Source organism: Saimiri boliviensis, chromosome X (genome assembly GCF_048565385.1).
Source record: "Saimiri boliviensis isolate mSaiBol1 chromosome X, mSaiBol1.pri, whole genome shotgun sequence".
Classification (NCBI taxonomy): Eukaryota; Metazoa; Chordata; class Mammalia; order Primates; family Cebidae; genus Saimiri; species Saimiri boliviensis.
This window is the reverse complement of record NC_133470.1, coordinates 16,632,111-16,650,903: the sequence shown is the minus strand read 5'-3', so window position 1 is coordinate 16,650,903 and position 18,793 is coordinate 16,632,111. Positions and strand designations below refer to the sequence as shown.

Below are 18,793 nucleotides of genomic sequence, written 5' to 3'. Positions count from 1 at the left end.
CAAAGTGTTAGGATTTACAGGCGTGAGCCACTGTGCCTGGCCCAGGCAAGGTTTTTAAAATAGCTTTGAGATCTAATTTACATGCCATGATATTGACCCACTGAGTGTCTCAGTCAATTGTTTTTAGTATATTTACAGAATTGTGTGACCATCACCACAATCTAATTCTTGAACATTTCCATCACCCCCAAAAGAAACCTGTGCCTATTTGTAGTCTCTCTCCATTTCCACGCCCAGCCCTAGGCAACCACTCATCTTTGTAATTTCTCCTTTTTCTTTAACATTAAGAAGAATGTTTTCTGCAAGTGTATTATTTACTTTAAGAAGTATCTTTCCCAAATTATAAATTCTTACCCTTGGCTACCCAGTTACTGCTCAACCTATTCCAGTCAGCACACTTGAGATTGCATGGAACAGAAACTTGTCTGGGACTGCCTTAAACACAGGCATTTGCTATTTCACATAATTGGGAGGCTAGAGGTAGGGTGGACCCCAGGGGCAGCGTGATCAGCTGCTCAGTGTGATATCAGAAACCCATGTTCTCGTTGTCTTTTCCCCCACTATGTGGTTCTGGCAGTAGCTTCACCCAAGGGCTGGCTTCCCTGTGGTCATCAGATGGTTGTAGAATGGGATCCATCAGTAGTGGGGCCCTTTGCTTCCTTCCTCTCAGCCTGTATGTAGGAGGAGTTATTTCTTGCAGTCTGTTTGGGTGAGCTGCATTCCCTCTGCCCACCCTGAAGCAATGATTTCCTTAGAATTAATTAGGCTGCCCTTCCTAGAGCTGGAAATGGGCTCCAGGGGAAATGGATGGGCACCTGTGACCAGGCCTGGGCTCTGCTGGGGAAGGAGGAAGGGAGCCAGCTCTACAGGGTAGGCAACCAGAAGTGCTCACTGAGGGTTACTGACCAACCACATTGGATTGTTTGTTTCCTTTCACTTGGGGGCCTTTTTTTATGTTAAACACAAGCAAGGTGATCCTCTGATTTTGAATTTGTTATCTGGGGGAAGGTAGACCAATCCCAGTTCATCCTAGCTGAGTGACAGCGGATTTGATCAGTGCTCTCGACAAGCTTGAGAGTAATAATACGTGTTTTTGAAGCTAACCCTAGCTTTACATCTCTGAAAACTATCAATTCAGATTTCACCAATTCAGGAGGTTCTCATAATTTGGTCAAGGAGTGCATTGAAGTTTACCTTTGAACCGTTGTTGGTTTTTTTTTTTTTTTTTTTTTTTTTTTTTTTTTTGAGATGGAGTGTGTCTCTATCACCCGGCTCACTGCAACTCCCACCTCCCAGGTTCAAGTGATTCTCTTGCCTCAGCCTCCTGAGTAGCTGAGATTACAGGCTTGTGCCACCACGCCTAGCTAATTTTTGTGTTTTTGGTAGAGACGGAGTTTCGGCATGTTGGCCAGGATGGTCTCGATCTCTTGACCTTGTGATTTGCCCGCCTCAGTCTCCCAAAGGATTACAGGAGTGAGCCACCGTGCCCGGCCACCTGTGAACAGTTTTATAGTGAGGGTAACATTGGTGATGGCGGTAACACTAACGTGGGAAATAAATGATTTGAGTAACATTAAAAAAACCAGTTTGCTTTAGGATAGAAATATCTAAATATATAACTAGTAGTAAATATTAGAAAATTATTCCTATCTAATATTAAGTTAGTCCCTTGTAATCTCTCATTGGGGATAAAATAAAATCCTGCTCTATGTCAGTATTTGAATTACTGTATGAACTTGAAATTAGCAAAAATGGATTTTCTTTCAAGTATAATTCATGCTTCACTGAGCCAAATAGATATTCTGCCAGTTATTTGGACTTTATTAAATTTTGCTTTATATGTAATAAAAAATCAAGGTAAGCCTCTGCTTTGCAAAGTCATTTATTTGATTAGGAGCTGTATTTTAGAGTGCATTTCGGGGTGAGGTTTGTCCACATATAAGTAATGAGCATTTGCTGGTGCAGCTCTTAATGGTGAGAACGGATGTTGAAGAAAGCAAACACCATATGCCCTTTGTTTCCCGTGCATGTCCTCTTCTGGAGGCCTGGGTGGAGTGTTTCAGCTGTCTCAAATAATCTCCATTTTGCTGTTACTGCAGACTCTGCAGTTCTCCAGCTTTCTCCTCTCTGATGTTAATTATAACCTCTTCCTAATTAGGTGGCTTTTCCTCCTCCTCAGTCATACAGGTTCCATACTCTCAAATGCCAGAGATTGGATTACTTTTGAAAAATGAGTTTCTCTTGATTTGTGACAGAAATAAGTGCAAAGAATTAAAAAAAAAACAGTGTGAGTGTATAGTGGGAGGGGCAGGCGGGTTGGGTACGGGACAGGATGCTTAGAATAATTTTGCAGCCAAGTGAATCAGAGAGACTTGCAGTTCTCGGAGAGCACGGAACTTCTTCCTGCCGAGTTCAGGCACAGCCATCCAGAAATTACCATTTCATAGAATGGAGGTTTCAGCGGCCAAAGCCCCAAGTGCTGTAGACTTGTCTGAGACTGTAAGTAGGCTGTACATCTGTTTTGATTGTTACGATGTCTACATCTTTTGTAGCCTGTTGCCCAACTACTTTGTAGGCCAGGAGGAAGGCATGGTGGGGAATTTGGTCTCAGGTCAGTCCTTCCGAGATGGTGACCAACACTGTTTTCCACTTGGCCCCAGGTCTCAGTTTTCTGGTTTTTAGCTGAAGGGTATTTCTTTCACTAAGCCCTTGTCTGTAACAGAAGTGGATTCCTTTGGCTGAGTTGTTTTGTAGCATTTATAAAGATTTCGAATAGCTCTGTCATCTGGTTTGGTGACTCTTTCCCTCTCTGATCACTATTGACATCCAGGTGAGTTTTCTCTAGGGGACACTGCACACAGACAGCTGTATTCAGCCAAACCCCCTGCAGGCATCCATTTCTGCAGTGAGGTACCCCTCTCAGGGGTTGGAAGCAGGTAACATTTCTAATGCAGCTGGCAGATTTGGGAACCTGGGAGGAAGCCAGGTGTGCAATCTAGCTTTCCTGTAGTGTGAAGAAATAAAGGGGATAGGTGTTGAGAATGAGATGGGAGACAGGAGAGAAAGTCAGCTTGGGGTCTGTCATGAGCACTGTCCTGTTGCCAGATACCAATCGAGGTGTTGGGAGAGGTTCAGTTTCCCACTCAGCTAACTGTGCAGCCATGGGCTGCTAACCAAAATCTCTCTAAGTCTTACTTTTCTCATTTGAAAATCTCCATCCTACCACCCCACAGGATTACTGGATTGTTTGAAATAATGAATGTGAAGGCACCCAGTGCTTGGTTGCTGTCCTTCTCCTTTTCTGTGGCACTCTATGTCATAAATGCAAGCAGTGTGCTGGGCTCTGTGAGATGCCACCAGTGTTGCTGTCCTGGCTTGTTTCAGGGCAGCTTTTGTGGCCATCAGGCTCTCATGGTCAGTGTTATAGGTTTGACCTAGGTGTTGGCCAGTTGGCCTTGCTTAAGTCTGTAGCCCCAGGTTTCCCTTTCAGTCACAGCCAGGTAACTCACCTCCCAAAACAAGGTCCTGGGGAAAGGGTATGAGTGAGTCATGCTTATGTCTTATAGATAACATTTAAGTTAGAGATGATGGGAACTGGGGACCCAAGTTAGGAGGGTGTGTTACAGGTCCTCAGGGAGAGTGATAATTCAAAAGACCCCTTTCCCATCCAGCTTTGAGTTTACAACTTATTAAAAACCTATATTCAGCCAGAGCAAGGGAGAAGGAACTGAAAAGGTAAACCTTGGCCAGGCACATGGCTTATGCCTGTAATTCCAGCACTTTGGGAGGCTGAGGCAGGAGGATTGCTTGAGCCCAGGAGTTTGAGACCAGCCTGGGAAATATGGTGAGACCCTGTCTCTACTAAAGATACGGCATGGTGATGCATGCCTTTAGTGTCAGCTACTCAGGAGGCTGAGGCTGGAGGATTGACTGAGCCTGGGAGGCTGCAGTGAGCCATGATTGCGCTACTGCACTCCAGCCTTGGTGACAGGAATGAGATACTGTGTAAAAAATAAATAAATAAATAAACCGAGAAAACTGCTGAGCAGTCATTTGAATTCTGATTCAGAAGTACATGTAGGACACCATCATGGTATTTTTCCATTGTGTTGTTTCAGTTAATGTATTTATGAATTTAGGCAGCTACCATGTTTGTCGGTCAAGCCCCAATTGCCCTTCCTTTGTGTGTGTGTGTGTGTGTGTGTGTGTGTGTGTGTGTGTGTTTAGGGCACTTTCTAGAGCCTGCTCTGTTAACTGTACTATGTGCTTTATATTTGCTATGAATTAATTGCTAATGATAGTGTTCCCTTGCCAGTCACAAGTTCTCCCACCCCTTTCCCCCATTGAATTCCTTGTATTTCATTTCATCCATAGGCTCAAGTTGTTTGTCTTTGGCTGGCAAGACTCCTCAATAATTGTGTATCAGTGATCTCTGACACAGTGCTAACTTTTATCACTGATTACAGAGAGCCATTATATAAATCATCAGGACAGTGTGTTTTGCGTATGATGATTTAAGAGCACCTCTTAACCAACATCAAAGTAATGTATCAGAGTGCCAACCTTCAGTACTTTTCTGTTGCTTTTCATTAAAATCCACTTTCTCTTCTGTGGCCTGCTGGGCTTCGTATGGTCTAGCTTCAGCCTCATCAGGGTCATCTTCATACTTTGGCCACTGCCTTCCACCATACCAAGTTTTCGCCTATCCCAGCACTATCTCTGGGTCCAGGTACTTGCAGTTCTCACTGCTGGGAAGGCCCCATTTTTTTTCTTCCTGGCTCCTTGCTTGTCTGACTCTTTCTCCTCTTTCAGGTACCACTCTGAGTAGCCCTCCAGGGCCATCTTGTCTCAAGGGCCAGCCTCCATCTTGAGATTCCTTTCTCCATTCCCGTCATATCACCACATTTATTTCCTTTGTAGTCCTTATATCACAGCCTGTAAATATTTTCTTAACTCATTGATTTACTTGGTATTTGATGTCTCTCCCACCAGAATTTCAGCTCCATGAGGGCAGGGGCCTTGTTTGTTTTATCCCTACCATATCCCAGTTCTTAACTCAAATCTAGATGCATGGTAACTGCTCAACATATATTTGTTGAATTAATAGTTGCTTTGGATAGTTAACATGGTGAATGACTTTTAAGTAGTTTATGGCTGCGAGCTGATAGAGATAGTCTCATCTTTCATGTGGCTGGCCCCCTCCCCATCTGCATCCATCACTGCTCTGGCACTTTGGGAGCATTTCAGACCTCAGGCACTGTTTCCTTCTCTTGGCCAGCCCCTGACTGGTGTCTGGAATAACCCTCTGTTGTAAGCATCATTTTTGTTCTCAAAATGAAAACCACCTGTCTTCAAAGTGATTTGCTTAAAATAAATGCTTTATTTCTTTACTGAGACCTTCTTTCCTTTCTGCCTTTCTCTACCTCCTGCCAAGAATAATGTGAAAAACCCCATTATCTTGGAAAGTGGGTTTCCCTCTGGTTAGAATCCAAAGCCAGATGACTTACCACCAAGTGTGCTGGGGAAATAGCATTCCACTGCCCTGATGCTCTCAGATGTTAGTGAGGTCTCGACCTTGGCACTTCCCTTCTTTGTGTATTTTCTTGAAACTTACTTCCTACGGGTAAAGAAGCTAGCCCAAGGCACCACCTAAATGGCAGTGGGGGGTAGGGACCATGTCTAAGTAGCACTCTGTGGCAGACTGTTTGCCAGCTCACTGACACCGTATACCAATTCCAGGGAGTTGACAGTTTTTAACCCCCATTTTAGAGATAGCAAAATGGAGGTTCACTGAGATTAGGTGGCTTATTCCTAAGCACATAGGTTGCAAACAGCCAAGATCAGAAACCAGGCTTGTCTGATTCCCAGATTCATCTTTTATTTGTTGGTGTACTCAGTGTCTCTCAGGGTTTTATCGACCAAGTCCTACAGTTAAAAAAAATCTGGCAACTTGGTCCATGGTATACATCCATGTAACTGAAGTAAGTTTCCTGAAACAGTAGCTGCCTTCACTGTGTGTGATGCCCTCTTGTATTCTCCATTCCATTCAACAGATGCTTGTCAGGACCTTCTAAATTGATTACATGGCCCACCAGTTGGTGGCAATCCATTTGAAAACAGTTTGAGAAACATAAGTATAGGTGAGGTGTAAACTGTGCTTAGTTTATATAGAGGCTTACATGGTGTAAACTATTAAAAAGAGTTTTTATTGGCAATGTAATATACAGACATAAAATGCACATGAGGGTATGGCTGTTGAATTTTCACAAACAGCACATCTGTGTAACCAGCGCCACATCAAAACATGCACCATTGATTTAAGCTTCTTTCAATCAAGACAGAGGTGTATGGAATACAACAGAAACTGATGGCTCCTCAGTTTGTTGTCAATTACTCACATACAGCTTACTCCATAGGCAGGCTCTTTTTAGAAGTCCATAGCTTGCCTTTACAGTGATGGGTCCTGGCTGGTGTTTGTTTAAAATCCAACAACTGCCAAAGGAGTGGAATGTGGCCTCTGTAATGGCCTCAGAAATTAGCACAAAAGGAGGGCTGACTGAGAATGTGTCTGGTAAAATGTGAACATGGAGGAAGAGGAGGAAAGGGCAAGGCCCTGCAGCTGAGTACAGAAACATTAAGAGTGTGAGAATTTGTGGTCATAGTAATTGAGACCAATTTTACTGAAATGGAGGGCGATGAAAGAAGGAAGGAAAAGGAATTTGTGATTATAGCACCAAGCCTCTAAAGGTTAATGAATGTCCCTATAAGATAAGAAATATCTACCTCTCATGGTGAGTGTTGACTTTTAGAGAAAATTGTTTTAGTATACTGAACCAAGTCTTGGCAAAAGATGTAGATGCATCTCCATGCAAAGGCAAGCTAGAGCAACTTTGCTTTCATAATGTATGGGTTCTGTAAAGCTGTCTTGGTGGACATGCCTTATGTAATTCAGCATAATGGGTTGTGCATAGAAATGAAAGGAAGCAAATATCGTACCATGCCTTGAAGCATTGAGTACTAAGTTACAAAGGGCATTAATTAATAAAACTTTATGGGATTCATTTATAGCTCACTTTTAGTCAAACTAAAATTGGTTTCCTGAATCAGGGACTTTAGGATAATAATAAATCCTTTTGTCTTTGTTGATCAGATAAGCTCTTATTCACTGACTTTTTGTTACTTTGTTGGCACCCAGAGGCATGCCTGGGTACTAAGGACTTGCTGAATGAATGGAAGGATTAGGGACAAAAAATTATAGCTAGCATTTAATGAGTGTGTACTGTGTGCTTTGCCTCTTTTATCTGATTTAGTCATCACTACAAGCCTGTGAGGCAGGCACTGTTATCATTTTCTTCTTTATTTATTTATTGAGACAGGATCTCACTCTGTCCCCCAGGCTGGAGTGCAGTGGTGCATTCACAGCTCACTGCAGCCTTGACCTCCTGGGCTCAGGTGATCCTCCCACCTCAGCCTCCTGAGTAGCTGGGACTATAGGTCCACATCACCATTCCTGGCTGTTTTTTTTTTTTTTTTTTTTCTGTAGAGACAGGGTTTCACCTTGTTCGGGCTCGTCTTGAACTCCTGGGCTCAGGGATCTCTGTCTGCCTGATCCTCCCAAAGTGTTGGGATTATAGGTGTGAGCCACCATGCCCAGCCTTACCCCTTTTTTTAGAGCAACCTTATATCCTCTGCTTGCCTGGGGACAGTTCTGTTTGTATGCCTGTTGTCCTCACATTAACATTGACATCGCCTCCTTTCATTCTCAAATGTCCTGGTCAGATGATAAATTATTTCACTCTGAAATGTTCTGGTTTGGACAGACAGACAAGGAAACTGAGACACAGAGAAGCCACATCACTTTCCATGGTCACCAAGCTAATAAGATGTAAAGGTGGGATTTTTTTCCTTGGAGTCTGATTCCAGGTCGTGTTGTCTGATCACAAAGTTCCGGTGCTTCACAGTTTAAGCCAAGGAAGAAATAGTATAGAAAAACCACTCTTTATGTTTTTCAGTTCCAGTATTTAGTAAAAATCACTGCCAAGTTAGCATCTGAAGTATGTTAATGTAGCTCAGGGCAGTGAGAATGTGCTAGGTAAAGACTCATTGAAACCCTAAGTGTGTGTTCATTAGTAAACCTGGGCAATTAGTACCCTACGATGATAATAGCATTTATGTGTGCATGGTGCTTTATAGTTTACAGAACTTTTTCTCTCACATTATTGTGTTGAAGCTTCTTGTGCACTCAGAGGTGGGAGGTGAATGGCCTGTGGGAGGATTCCCAGTTTACAGAGGAGAATGGGGTAATCAGCAGGGTGGTACAGTTGCTTGCCTGAGGCTTCACTGCTAGAAAAAGGCAGATCCAGGATTCAGCCGAGGTATTCTGCCTCAGCGATCAGTACACACACACACACACACACACACACACACACACTCTCTCTCTCTCTCTCTCTCTCTCTCTCTCTCTATATATATATATATATATATATATATATATATATATATATATTTCTTTTTTTTTTTTTTTTTCCTTGAGACAGTGTCTTGCTCTGTCACCCAGGCTGGAGTGCAGTGGCGTGATCACAACTCTGTAGCCTTGACCTCCCAGGCTCACACAATCCTCCCACCTCAGCCTCCCAAATAGCTGGAATTACAGGGGTGCAACCACCATGCCTGGCTAGTTAAAAAAAATTTGTTTTTAAGAGCTGGGGTCCTACTATATTACCCAGGCTGGTCTGGAATTCCTAGGCTAAAATAATCCTCCTACCTCAGCCTCCCAAGGTGCTGGGATTACAGTCATGAGCCATGTATGCCTGGCCCAGATGTTCTTATACAGTCATTTGAGGGTGCTGTTTATGAAGGGTTAGGGAGTCACTTGAAGACTCATTAACCTAACCCAGAGTTTCTCAGCCTTGGCATTGTTGACATTTTGAGCTAATTAAGCTTGTTGTGGGGGTTGTCCTGTGTGTTGTAGGATGTTTAAGTGCACCCCTGGGCTCTATTCAATAGCACAGTTCCCTCATCCCCCTGCCAGATCTCTCCAAGTTGTGACAACATGGAAAAGTGTCTCCAGACATTACCAAATGTCCCTTGCTGGGGCACAGTTGCCTCTGGTTAGGAACCACTGGCCTAACATAATGGCCACATTTAAAAAAGGGAAAGATGACCTTGAAAGTGTTAAACCTGTCTTCTTCCCCTTTCTCTAGTTTCTAAAGCATCAGAAAAACTGTTGAAAGACCAGCAAAGGGGCAAAAGAGAGAGAGAGAGAACAAGCAATATGTTTCATGTTGAATTATCTTCCATGGAAGAGCATTGTGTCTGCCAAACGATAAGATAGCCAACATTTTTTAAGTTAAAAATCACACAGTTAAAAGCGTTTTCATAGAAAAGTTAGAATAGAGATCATCCAAAATATACACATACAGAATCTCCTGTAATCCTACTGCTGAGATAACCATGGTTCATATTTTGGTCTATTTCCTTCTAACTTTTTCCAGCTTGCATATACAAGTATATATTAAAAATAATTTTTGGTCAGGCGTGGTGGCTTACAACTGTAATCCTAGCACTTTGGGAGGCTGAGGCAGGTGGATTATTTGAGGTTAGGAGTTCGAGACCAGCTTGGCCAACATGATAAGACCCTGTCTCTACTAAAAATACAAAAATTAGCTGGGCATGGTAGCAGTCACCTGTAATCCCAGATACTCAGGAGGCTGAGGTAGGAGAATCTCTTAAACCTGGGAGGCAGAGGTTGCACTGAGGTGAGATCACACCGCCATTGCACTCCAGCCTGGGCAGCAGAGTAAGACTCCGTCTCAAATAATAATTATTATAATTATTATTTTCCAAATAGAGCCATGCTAAAATGCTGTTATAATCAGCTTTTTATTAAATGTACCACAACTGTCTTTCCACATCTATGATACAGAGTTACTAAATTTTGTAATATTTTGTTTTATGGCTAGCATATAATTTATTCACTTAGTCTCCTGTTGTATACATTTGGTTGGTTTGTTTCTAATTGTGTTTTTGCTGTTAACATGCAAAACTATGGTGAGTATCCACGTGTATACTTATGTCCTTCCCAGCTTGTTTTTTTTTTTCCTTCTAGAAGTTATGATCACTGTAATTTTTAGTATCCATGGAACAAAATATCGAATTTGTAATGTTCTGGATTGTATTTTAATTATGCCACATACCTTTACCCCTCAAAATTATGGAATGTATTGATTAAAAATGTGTTTATGTGGTAGGCGTGCAGAATGGGGTGTGGAAAGTTCTTTGGTTTTCTGATTGAATGATGACTAATAAGAAACCATTTGGTTTTTGTGCCTTGTTCATGAAGCTCACTCTTAACTGTGTCAGGCTACTTCCTGAGTAGGAATCATCCTGGTGAAGGTTGCTTAACTGTCCTTTAAGGTTTTGTTCACTACTGAAAGAAATTCAAGGCTATATGCTCATTAATTCTCATTGCTCATGGATCTTTCTTCTATGTGTTTTTAATTATAAGCTCATAGAAAAGATATTTGGATGGTAGAGAAGAGCATAAAGTTCCCTGCTTTACTCCCCTCCCCCTTGTTTTTTGTTTCATTCTCTAGGATTTTTTTATGCTCATACAAATATTAAAATACAAAATTTAACCCCACAAACTCGGCAACAATGTGCAATGTATGAGCCAAGTAGCTTTTTTCCACTTATTGCATCTTTCTATATCAGTACCTTCTTCTATTTAATTGGTGGCCTATTGGGGGTTGTTTTCAGCTTCTCCTGCAATAGGTCACCTTCTATTATGGGTCTATCCATAGGATACATGCTTAGCAGTGGAGTTGTTGGGTTAAGAGTTTATGTCTTTATGGTTTTGATAGATTTTGCTAAATTGCCCTTCTACCAACAGTATATAGGTTGACTTGTTTCCATCAGTCATTTTTTTTCCTGCCTGGCCTAAATTATTGATTAATAAACTGGGAACACAAAGGTAGAACCTCATTTATTGAAAGGGGCATAGTTGATTAGGAGATCACGTCTTCCCTAATGACCATTGTAAGGATTGGTTTTCAGCCTTGAGAACACTCAGGGGAATGTATATTTACTGGTTTTCTCCTGGGTTCGGCCTGAAACTGGCTTTTACTTTTTTCAACCATGGATTAAGAAGTATGAATGTAAAGTTGGGAGACAGTACCCAGATAGACAACTTTCTGGGAATATTTGATGACATGCTTCAATTAAAACTGAGGTGATGAGAAATGAACCCTTATTACTAAAGAGATTGTGACATGTAAAATATCAGTGAGTCTCTGAAATAGAAACATAGGTCATTTGGCATTTGGTACAATGTATCAAACTGAATATAATGTAATAAATGTGATGTGTTATAATCATGTTACAATCATTACTACTCCCTTATGTCTTACATAAAGTCTTTTCTGATGTTTCTTCATTCCCCGTCTTCTCCCACTCCATGATGACATTTTTCACAGTATCCTTAAAAAAATAGAGTTGGTACTACATTTTGGGCTTTTAATTGTTGTATTATCTTGGATCAGTTTTGTATCCCTAATCAAATTTTAACCAACACTTGGTTTCTAGTCCTCATCACTCTGGCTGGGTGTTTGGAATGTAAATATTTTGATTGGTTGCTCACTCTAGAATTCTTCTGATTTTATGGGGTCCTTGTGCTTGGTAAAGGAGGGCTCTCCTGAGTACCTCCCACTTGTAGGTCCCCAGAATGGTGCTCATAAATGACTCTATCATCTCAGTCTTCAGAGTGCTGCTTTCCTGCCTACGGAAGGGCACAGCAGGGTGCTATCTTTTATAAGCAGCAGAGGATGGCAGATGTTTGAAGATGGTTCCGTACAGCAGCTCTCAAAGGCTGGGTAACCATGTGAAGGGCTCATGTTTTCTGAAAAGTCAGGGGTTTTTGATGGGCATTTTTAAGGGTACTCTTGGCCAGGATTTTTTTTGAGTTGGCCTGAAGTGTACTGGAAGGTGGAAGCTAAAATCCATGTAGGTTTGGCCTCAGGCTGGGCCACTTAGAGGGTGTGGGGTGGCTTTCCTCTCCCATCTCCTTGTGCCCCGAGGCCTGACACTCTGCCTCGGGGACTGTTTCTGGCCTTTCCCAGGGGATGACCTTAAGAGAGTCTTAAATAGGGAACAAACCAAAAATCTGTTATTTATTTTTCTTATTGTTCAAGTAATGTATTTTATTTTATAGCAAATGAAGAGGACTTTTAGGGGGTAGGCAGTGTGATCCAAGGAAAGCAGCCTCTGGGGTTAAATAGTTCTGGGTTGGAATGTGGGCTGTGTGGCCTTTTCCCTAAGGGGCTGTTATGGGCTGAATTTGTCCCCAACCCCTCCTCTACCTCAGAATGTGACTGTATTTGGAGAGAGGTCCTTTAAAGAGGTGATTAAGTTAAAATGAGGCCATTAGGGTAGGCCCTAATCCAATCTGACTGGTGTCCTCATAAGAACAGGAGATTAGGGCACACAGAGAGATACCAGAGGCGAGGACACACAGAGGAAAGACCATGTGAGGACACAGCATGCAGGTGGCCATCTGCAAGCCAAGGAGAGGGGCCCCAGGAGAAACCCAGTGTACCTTGATTCCAGCCTCCAGAGCTGTGAGGTAATGCATTTCTATTATTTAAGCCCCGCCTCCCCCAGTCTGTGGTATTCTGTTATGGCAGCCCAAGCTGGGGTTTTAAGATGGGGGCTTTTAGCAAGTCAAGTCCCCTGATTTTGCTTTCCTAAAGAGGGACCACAGTACCCTGAGTTGACATGAAGAGTGGACACAGTGTCTGGCTTCTAGGAGGTACTCAGAAATGGCAGTGGTGGTGGTCACCATAATCATTTAATAATATGATAATAGAAATCACCACCCCCTCGCTCACCCAAGTTTTCCTCCCTCCTTTCCTTTTTCCTCTTTGCTTTTTCTTTATCCACTTTCCCCTTTCCCCTTTCCATTTCCCCATTCCCCTTTCCTTTTTCCACTTTCCCCTTTCCTTTTTCCCCTTTTCTTTTTCCCTTTTTCCTTTCCTTTCCTTATCTCCTTTCCCTCTCCTTTCTTCTCTCTCTCTCCCTCCCTCTCTTTCTCCCTCTCCCTCTCCCTCTCCCTCTCTCTGTCTCTTTATCTCTTTCTCTCTCTTTTTATATTTTTTCGAGACAGAGTCTTCCTCTGTCACCCAGGTTAGAGTGCAGTGGGACAATCTCAGCTCACCGCAACCTCCACCTCCCAATTCAAGCAATTCTCTTGCCTCAGCCTCCTGAGTAGCTGGGATTACAGGCATGTGCCACCATGCCTAGCTAATTTTTGTATTTTTAGTAGAGATGGGTTTTCACCATGTTGGCCAGGCTGGTCTCAAACTCCTGACCTTGTAATCTGCCCACCTCAGCCTCCCAAAGTGCTGGGATTACAGGCATGAGCGACCATGCCTGGCCTCTTTTTTTTGTTTTTTGTTTTTTTAACTTTCCTTTTAAGTTGTTTCAAAGAGGGTTGCAAAGAAGTCATGTGATCAGAGGTCGGTTCTTTATAGGTTGAGCAGACAGTTAAGTATTTTCTTTTGAGTAACCCTTTTCATCTGTTAACATATTAGCGGTCCAGGTAAAATTGTATTTAGGACAAGGATTCTGTTGCCAAAATAGATTGAAAGTGACTTTCAGTGTGGTGTGAGTATTTACTGTACCTAACACCCATTGTATTGGTTTGTTTGTGCTTCTATCACAAAGTACCATATATTGTGAGTGGCTTAACCAATGGAAATTTATTTTCTGGCAGTTCTGGAGGCTGGAATGCAGAGATCAAGGTGTGGGAAGGGTTGTTTGCTTCTAAGGGCCCTGAAGGAGAATCTGTTCCATGCTTCTCCCCTTGCTTCTGGTGGTTTGCTGGAGATCTTTGGTTTGTAGATACATCACCCCAGTCTCGGTCTGCATCTTCACATGGCATTCTCCCTGTGTGCATATCGCTGTGTCCAAGTTCTTCATTTTGGTTTTTTTTTTTTTTTTTTTTGAGATAGGATCTTGCTCTGTTGCCAGGCTGGAGTACACTGGCATGATCATGGCTCACTCTAGCCTCCATCTTCTGGGCTCAAGTGATCCTCCCACCTTGGCCTCCCAAAGTGCTGGGATTATAGGCGTGAGCTATGGCACCCGGCCCAAAATTCTCCTTTTTATAAGGATACCAGTCATACAGGATTAGGGCCCACCCAAATGACTTCATTTTAACTTGATCATCTGCAAAGACCCTATTTCTAAATAATGTCATATTCATGGGTACAGGGAATCAGGATTTCCATATCTTTTTGGGAGATGCAATTCAACTCATAACATCAATTTTATTGGAACCCTATTTGCCATCTGTGCACCTCTGCCTGCATCCGGCAGGTTCCCAGGAGAAGTCCATCTGCCTGGTCTGCCGTTGCTGCTTGCTATGCAGATTTCAGCTCAGAAGTTACCTCCTGGAGAGGCCTTCCCTGGCCACCCTCAATATAGAGTTATTGAATGAATGAAATAGATTGCAGAGTAAAATTAAAATATGATTGAGAATTATACTGAGCATAATTTACCCTTAAAAGTGTGAGAGAACTCCACTCCACATCAATGTTACTTGTAACTTTTTTGTATATATTGGCTGTGTCCCCACCACAGATGCTATTTAAATATCATTTTGTGCCTGTGAATTGAGATGTCGGGCACCTTCTGAATGTCATGATGTTTCCTATTCTGTGTGCAGAGTGTGCCAAGAGGATTCAATTTATTGCATTTGGATCTTTTTTTGTAATGAATCACTATTTGATTATGATTTTACAACAATTCACAGAAATCAGACTGGCTAGACCCCTTCTCTGAAGGACATCTTGGGTCCAGAAAACCTGTGAATCATGAATAAGGGAAACATTTACTAATGCTAGTTAATTATCAATGTTTGTTAAATATGTTCTCCTTGCTGAAACTGCTAGGGGGCTGTGCAGAATACAGAAATAGAAAAGGCAATAGCTGTGGCCTCCAGGAACACACAATTTACATCAAACAGTTTAAAAATGTACAATACAGGCAAAGTGGTGTGAGAATGTGTAGTACAGATATTAAGAAGAAGTGCTTGTTGCAGACCCAGAATGATCAAGGCAGGCTTTGCTGAGGAACTTAGCTAGGCTTGGGCTGTGCCTCAAAGAGTTAGAGATCCCAGGAAAGGAGCAAGAATACCAGCTTAAGGCAATATTAACATAATATCATTAAGCTGTGTAATAGTTACAGTATATATTGAACTGTGTTTTAATAAAAATTTTCTTCACAAGATAGATATGAGATGATTTATAACAGAAAAATAATGCATCCCTCCTAAATGTCCATTAACTTGGGATATACAAGTAATAGTACATCCATACAGTAGAATACTCTACAGTCAGAAAGAAGAATGAGGATGCTTTTTACCACTATGGACCTTCCAAATATATTATTGTTCAGTGAGAAAAGCAAGGTGCAGGACAGTGGGTATGATATACTAATGTATGATATTTTCTTAATGAAACTGGAGGTTGCCTAAGAAACTAATAACTAATGTGTGGTAGTAGCAAACTGGGAGAATGGGAGCTAGATTGTGTGTGGGGATGTTTGTTATATGTGTGTGATTTAAATGATATAAATGCATAGAAAGGTATGACAACAATAGTATTTGGTCACACTGTTGCTACCCTTAACTTGACTTACTGCTTTGCCTTGCTGGGACATAATAAATGAAGATGCCCAGCTACACTAGACATCCCAGAGATAAACTTTTGCATTTGCCCAGAGAATGAAATTCCCTTGATCAGCTTTTCACTTTTGTTGGCCGTCACTAGAAAGGTTTCAAACATAACACTCAAAAGAGGCGCTGGTCTAAAGAACCCTTTGTACCCATCGTCTAGCTCCAGCAGTTATCTGCTGGCCAATGCTGTTTTGTTGGTTCTCTCTCTTCCTCATTCTTCCCTTCTTCTCTGGCTTCGATTATTTTGAAGGCAATGCCATTCTGATGGAATTATTTAGAATTATTTAAATTATTGGAATTTAAATAATTATGTTGGAATTTAGATTTATTAGATGCTTAGGTGGAAAAAGCTTTCTTTAATGGAATTTGGCTCATTTCGTTAAACTCATTAGACTTTTTTAATTTTTAAAAATTATTGTACAATACGCATAACATAAAATTTACCATCTTAATCATTTGAAGTGTACAGTTCAAATAGCATTAGGTACATTCACATTGTTGTGCCACTAATCTTCAGAACTTTTTTTTCTTGTAAAACTGAAACTCTGCACCCATGAAACACCAACTCCCCATTTCCCCCTTCCCCCAGACCCTGACAACCACCATTTTGTGTTCTGTGTCTGTGAATTTGACTATTCCAAGTACTTCATGTAAGTGGAATCATATATTGATTTGTCTTTTTGTGACTAGCTTATTCCACTTAGCATAATGTCCTCAAGGTTCATCCCTGTGGAAGCATGTGACAGGATTTCCTTCCTTTCTAAGGCTCAATTGTATCCTCTTGTATAGATACACCACATTTTGTTTATCCATTCATTCATTGATAGATACTTGGGCTGATTTTACTTCCCCCCACCTTTTAGAATATAAGGTTTTATGCCTCATAATAATGTCATGCTGTAGCACATCAGAATGCCTCAGCACACTGTAAGCCTCCAGTTAAGAGAATAATTCTGAGCAGTTTGATAGGGTCTCACTCTTTTGCCCAGGTTGGAGTGCAGTGGCATGATCTTGGCTTTCTGCAATCTCTGCCTCTCTGGCTCAAGCAATCCTCCCACCCTCAGCCTCCCAAGTAGCTGGGACCACAGATATGTACAACTACGCCTAGCTAATTTTTTTTGGTATTATTTGTAGAGACCAGATTTCACCATGTTGCCCAGGTTGGTCTCCAACTCCTGGGCTCAAGCAGTCTGCCCACCTCATCCTCTGAAAGTGCTTGAGAATTCTTATACCAAATACTTTGACTTGAAAAACGAGCAAACTTTCCTTTCTGCTTTTGTGACCAAGGACAACTTTTTCTCTCAGAGCTCTTAAATTGAATTTTGTCTCTCACCAGACTAGATTATGGATTTACAGAGACTGGGGCAGGTGGTGAGGTAGTATCTTCATTTGCCCAGTACCTGACACTGTGCTTGGCACTGGGTGGGTACTGAGTATGTATTTATTGGAGGAGGAGTGTTACTTTGGGCAAGGCACATACCTATATCTGTATAATTAGGGAGTTGAACCAGATGAATTCTAAGACCTCTTTTGGTTCTAACATTGTTTGGGTCCATCATTAAACCTGAAAATTCCAGGCTGAACGCAGTGGCTCACGCCTGTAATCCCAGCACTTTGGGAGGCTGAGGTAGACGAATTGTTTGAGGTCAGGAGTTTGAGACCAGCCTGGCCCACATGGCGAAACCCCATCCGTCTCTACTAAAGATATAAAAATTAGTCGGACGTGGTGGTGTGCACATGTAGTCCCAGTTACTCTAGAGGCTAAGGCAGAAAAATCGCTTGAATGTCGGAGGCGGAGGTTACAGTGAGCCGAGATTGTACCACTGCACTCTAGCCTGGGTGACAGAGTGAGACTCTGTCTCAAAAAGTAAAATAAAATAATAAATAAAGCTGATGATGAAAATTTCAGACTCTCTGGAAGACTGGAGAGTGAGGGGAGGTAGTGAGAGTTTTGGATAGACATATTTTCAGTGTCTTTCAAATGATACCCAGAGGTAGTCACTTACAAGTAAAGCCATCTCAGGATATAAAGTTTCTTAAAATAACTTTCTGGATTTGGGACTTCCTCTTTGTGCAGTGGGTACCATTCTTTGAATAATAAAAAAGCTACCATCTAAAAGGTGATTTTAAGTTTAGCTTAATTGTGTACCACATTTCCTAGATATGCACAGATAGAAGCAGACCTCCTCTTGACCTAATCTTTATAATGAATCTCGTAGGAAGTCTTAGTGGTAATCTTACCATGAGAAGAAGTCCAAGCAATGAGCAACTGAGGAAAATGAAAATTCTGGAATTAGAGAAAAAAATGCTGGCAACAAAGAACAGAGATGTGATCCGAGTATTGAATCTTGTTGATTTTCTGAACTTTGTGCTAGTTTGTACATTTTTATTTTAAGCCTGGTTTCCAAAAGTCTCTTGTTAGCAACCAGATGGTAGTCAAATAATTGATACGGGTTCATTTGAAGCCCATTTGGGGAACATAATGGCCTGAATTTTCCAGTAGAAGGATTTAGAAATTCTGCTGTTCTTTGAGTGCCAAAAGGGTTTTTTGAAAATTGAGTTCCCTAATGTCTTGGAAGTAACTCTTGGAAAATAGGAACCAGTGAATTGATTGCATGATGTACTTGGAATAAAAAAGGATATGGACATGGCTTATTTTGGCTACAAATGTCCAGCCTTAGAAGTGGTTAAATTTGTAAAGTTAGGTGAGGTTAGCTAGGTCTGGTGGTGGGCGCCTGTAATCCCAGTTTCTTAGGAGGCTTAAGTAGGAGAATCGCTTGAACTTGGGAGGTGGAGGTTGCAGTAAGCTGAGATCTCATCACTGCACTCCAGCCTGGGTAACAGAGCAAGACGCTGTCTCAAAAAAAAAAAAAAAAAAAAAAAAAAAAAAAAAAAAAATTAGGTGAGGATTTTTGTGTATGTGTTTAAGGTTTTTGTTTGTTTTCTGAGGCTTGAGTTAATGAATATCAAGACATTTCAAATACAGTGATATGATGTTATTTTCCATTTTCAGAGAGCTGTTCAAAACTCTAGGGTCGGTGTATGTTTTTACTTATAGCT

The 18,793-nt window shown here is 41.6% G+C and overlaps 1 protein-coding gene across 8 annotated transcripts in view; it reads left to right on the top strand.

Annotated features, from left to right (window-relative positions):
- Positions 1 to 18,793, top strand: part of SH3KBP1 (SH3 domain containing kinase binding protein 1) — a 388,693-nt gene that overhangs the window by 90,256 nt on the left and 279,644 nt on the right. The window contains exon 1 of one of the 8 annotated variants that reach the window (XM_074392223.1): positions 1,351 to 2,499. The exons of 6 other annotated variants lie outside the window; for them this stretch is intronic. In XM_074392223.1, coding sequence (XP_074248324.1) covers positions 2,449 to 2,499 — 51 coding nt within the window. In that variant the 5' untranslated portion in view covers positions 1,351 to 2,448. Of the gene's footprint in view, positions 1 to 1,350; positions 2,500 to 18,793 lie in introns of those variants that run through there. One more of the 8 variants, XM_074392225.1, reaches the window with a different exon arrangement.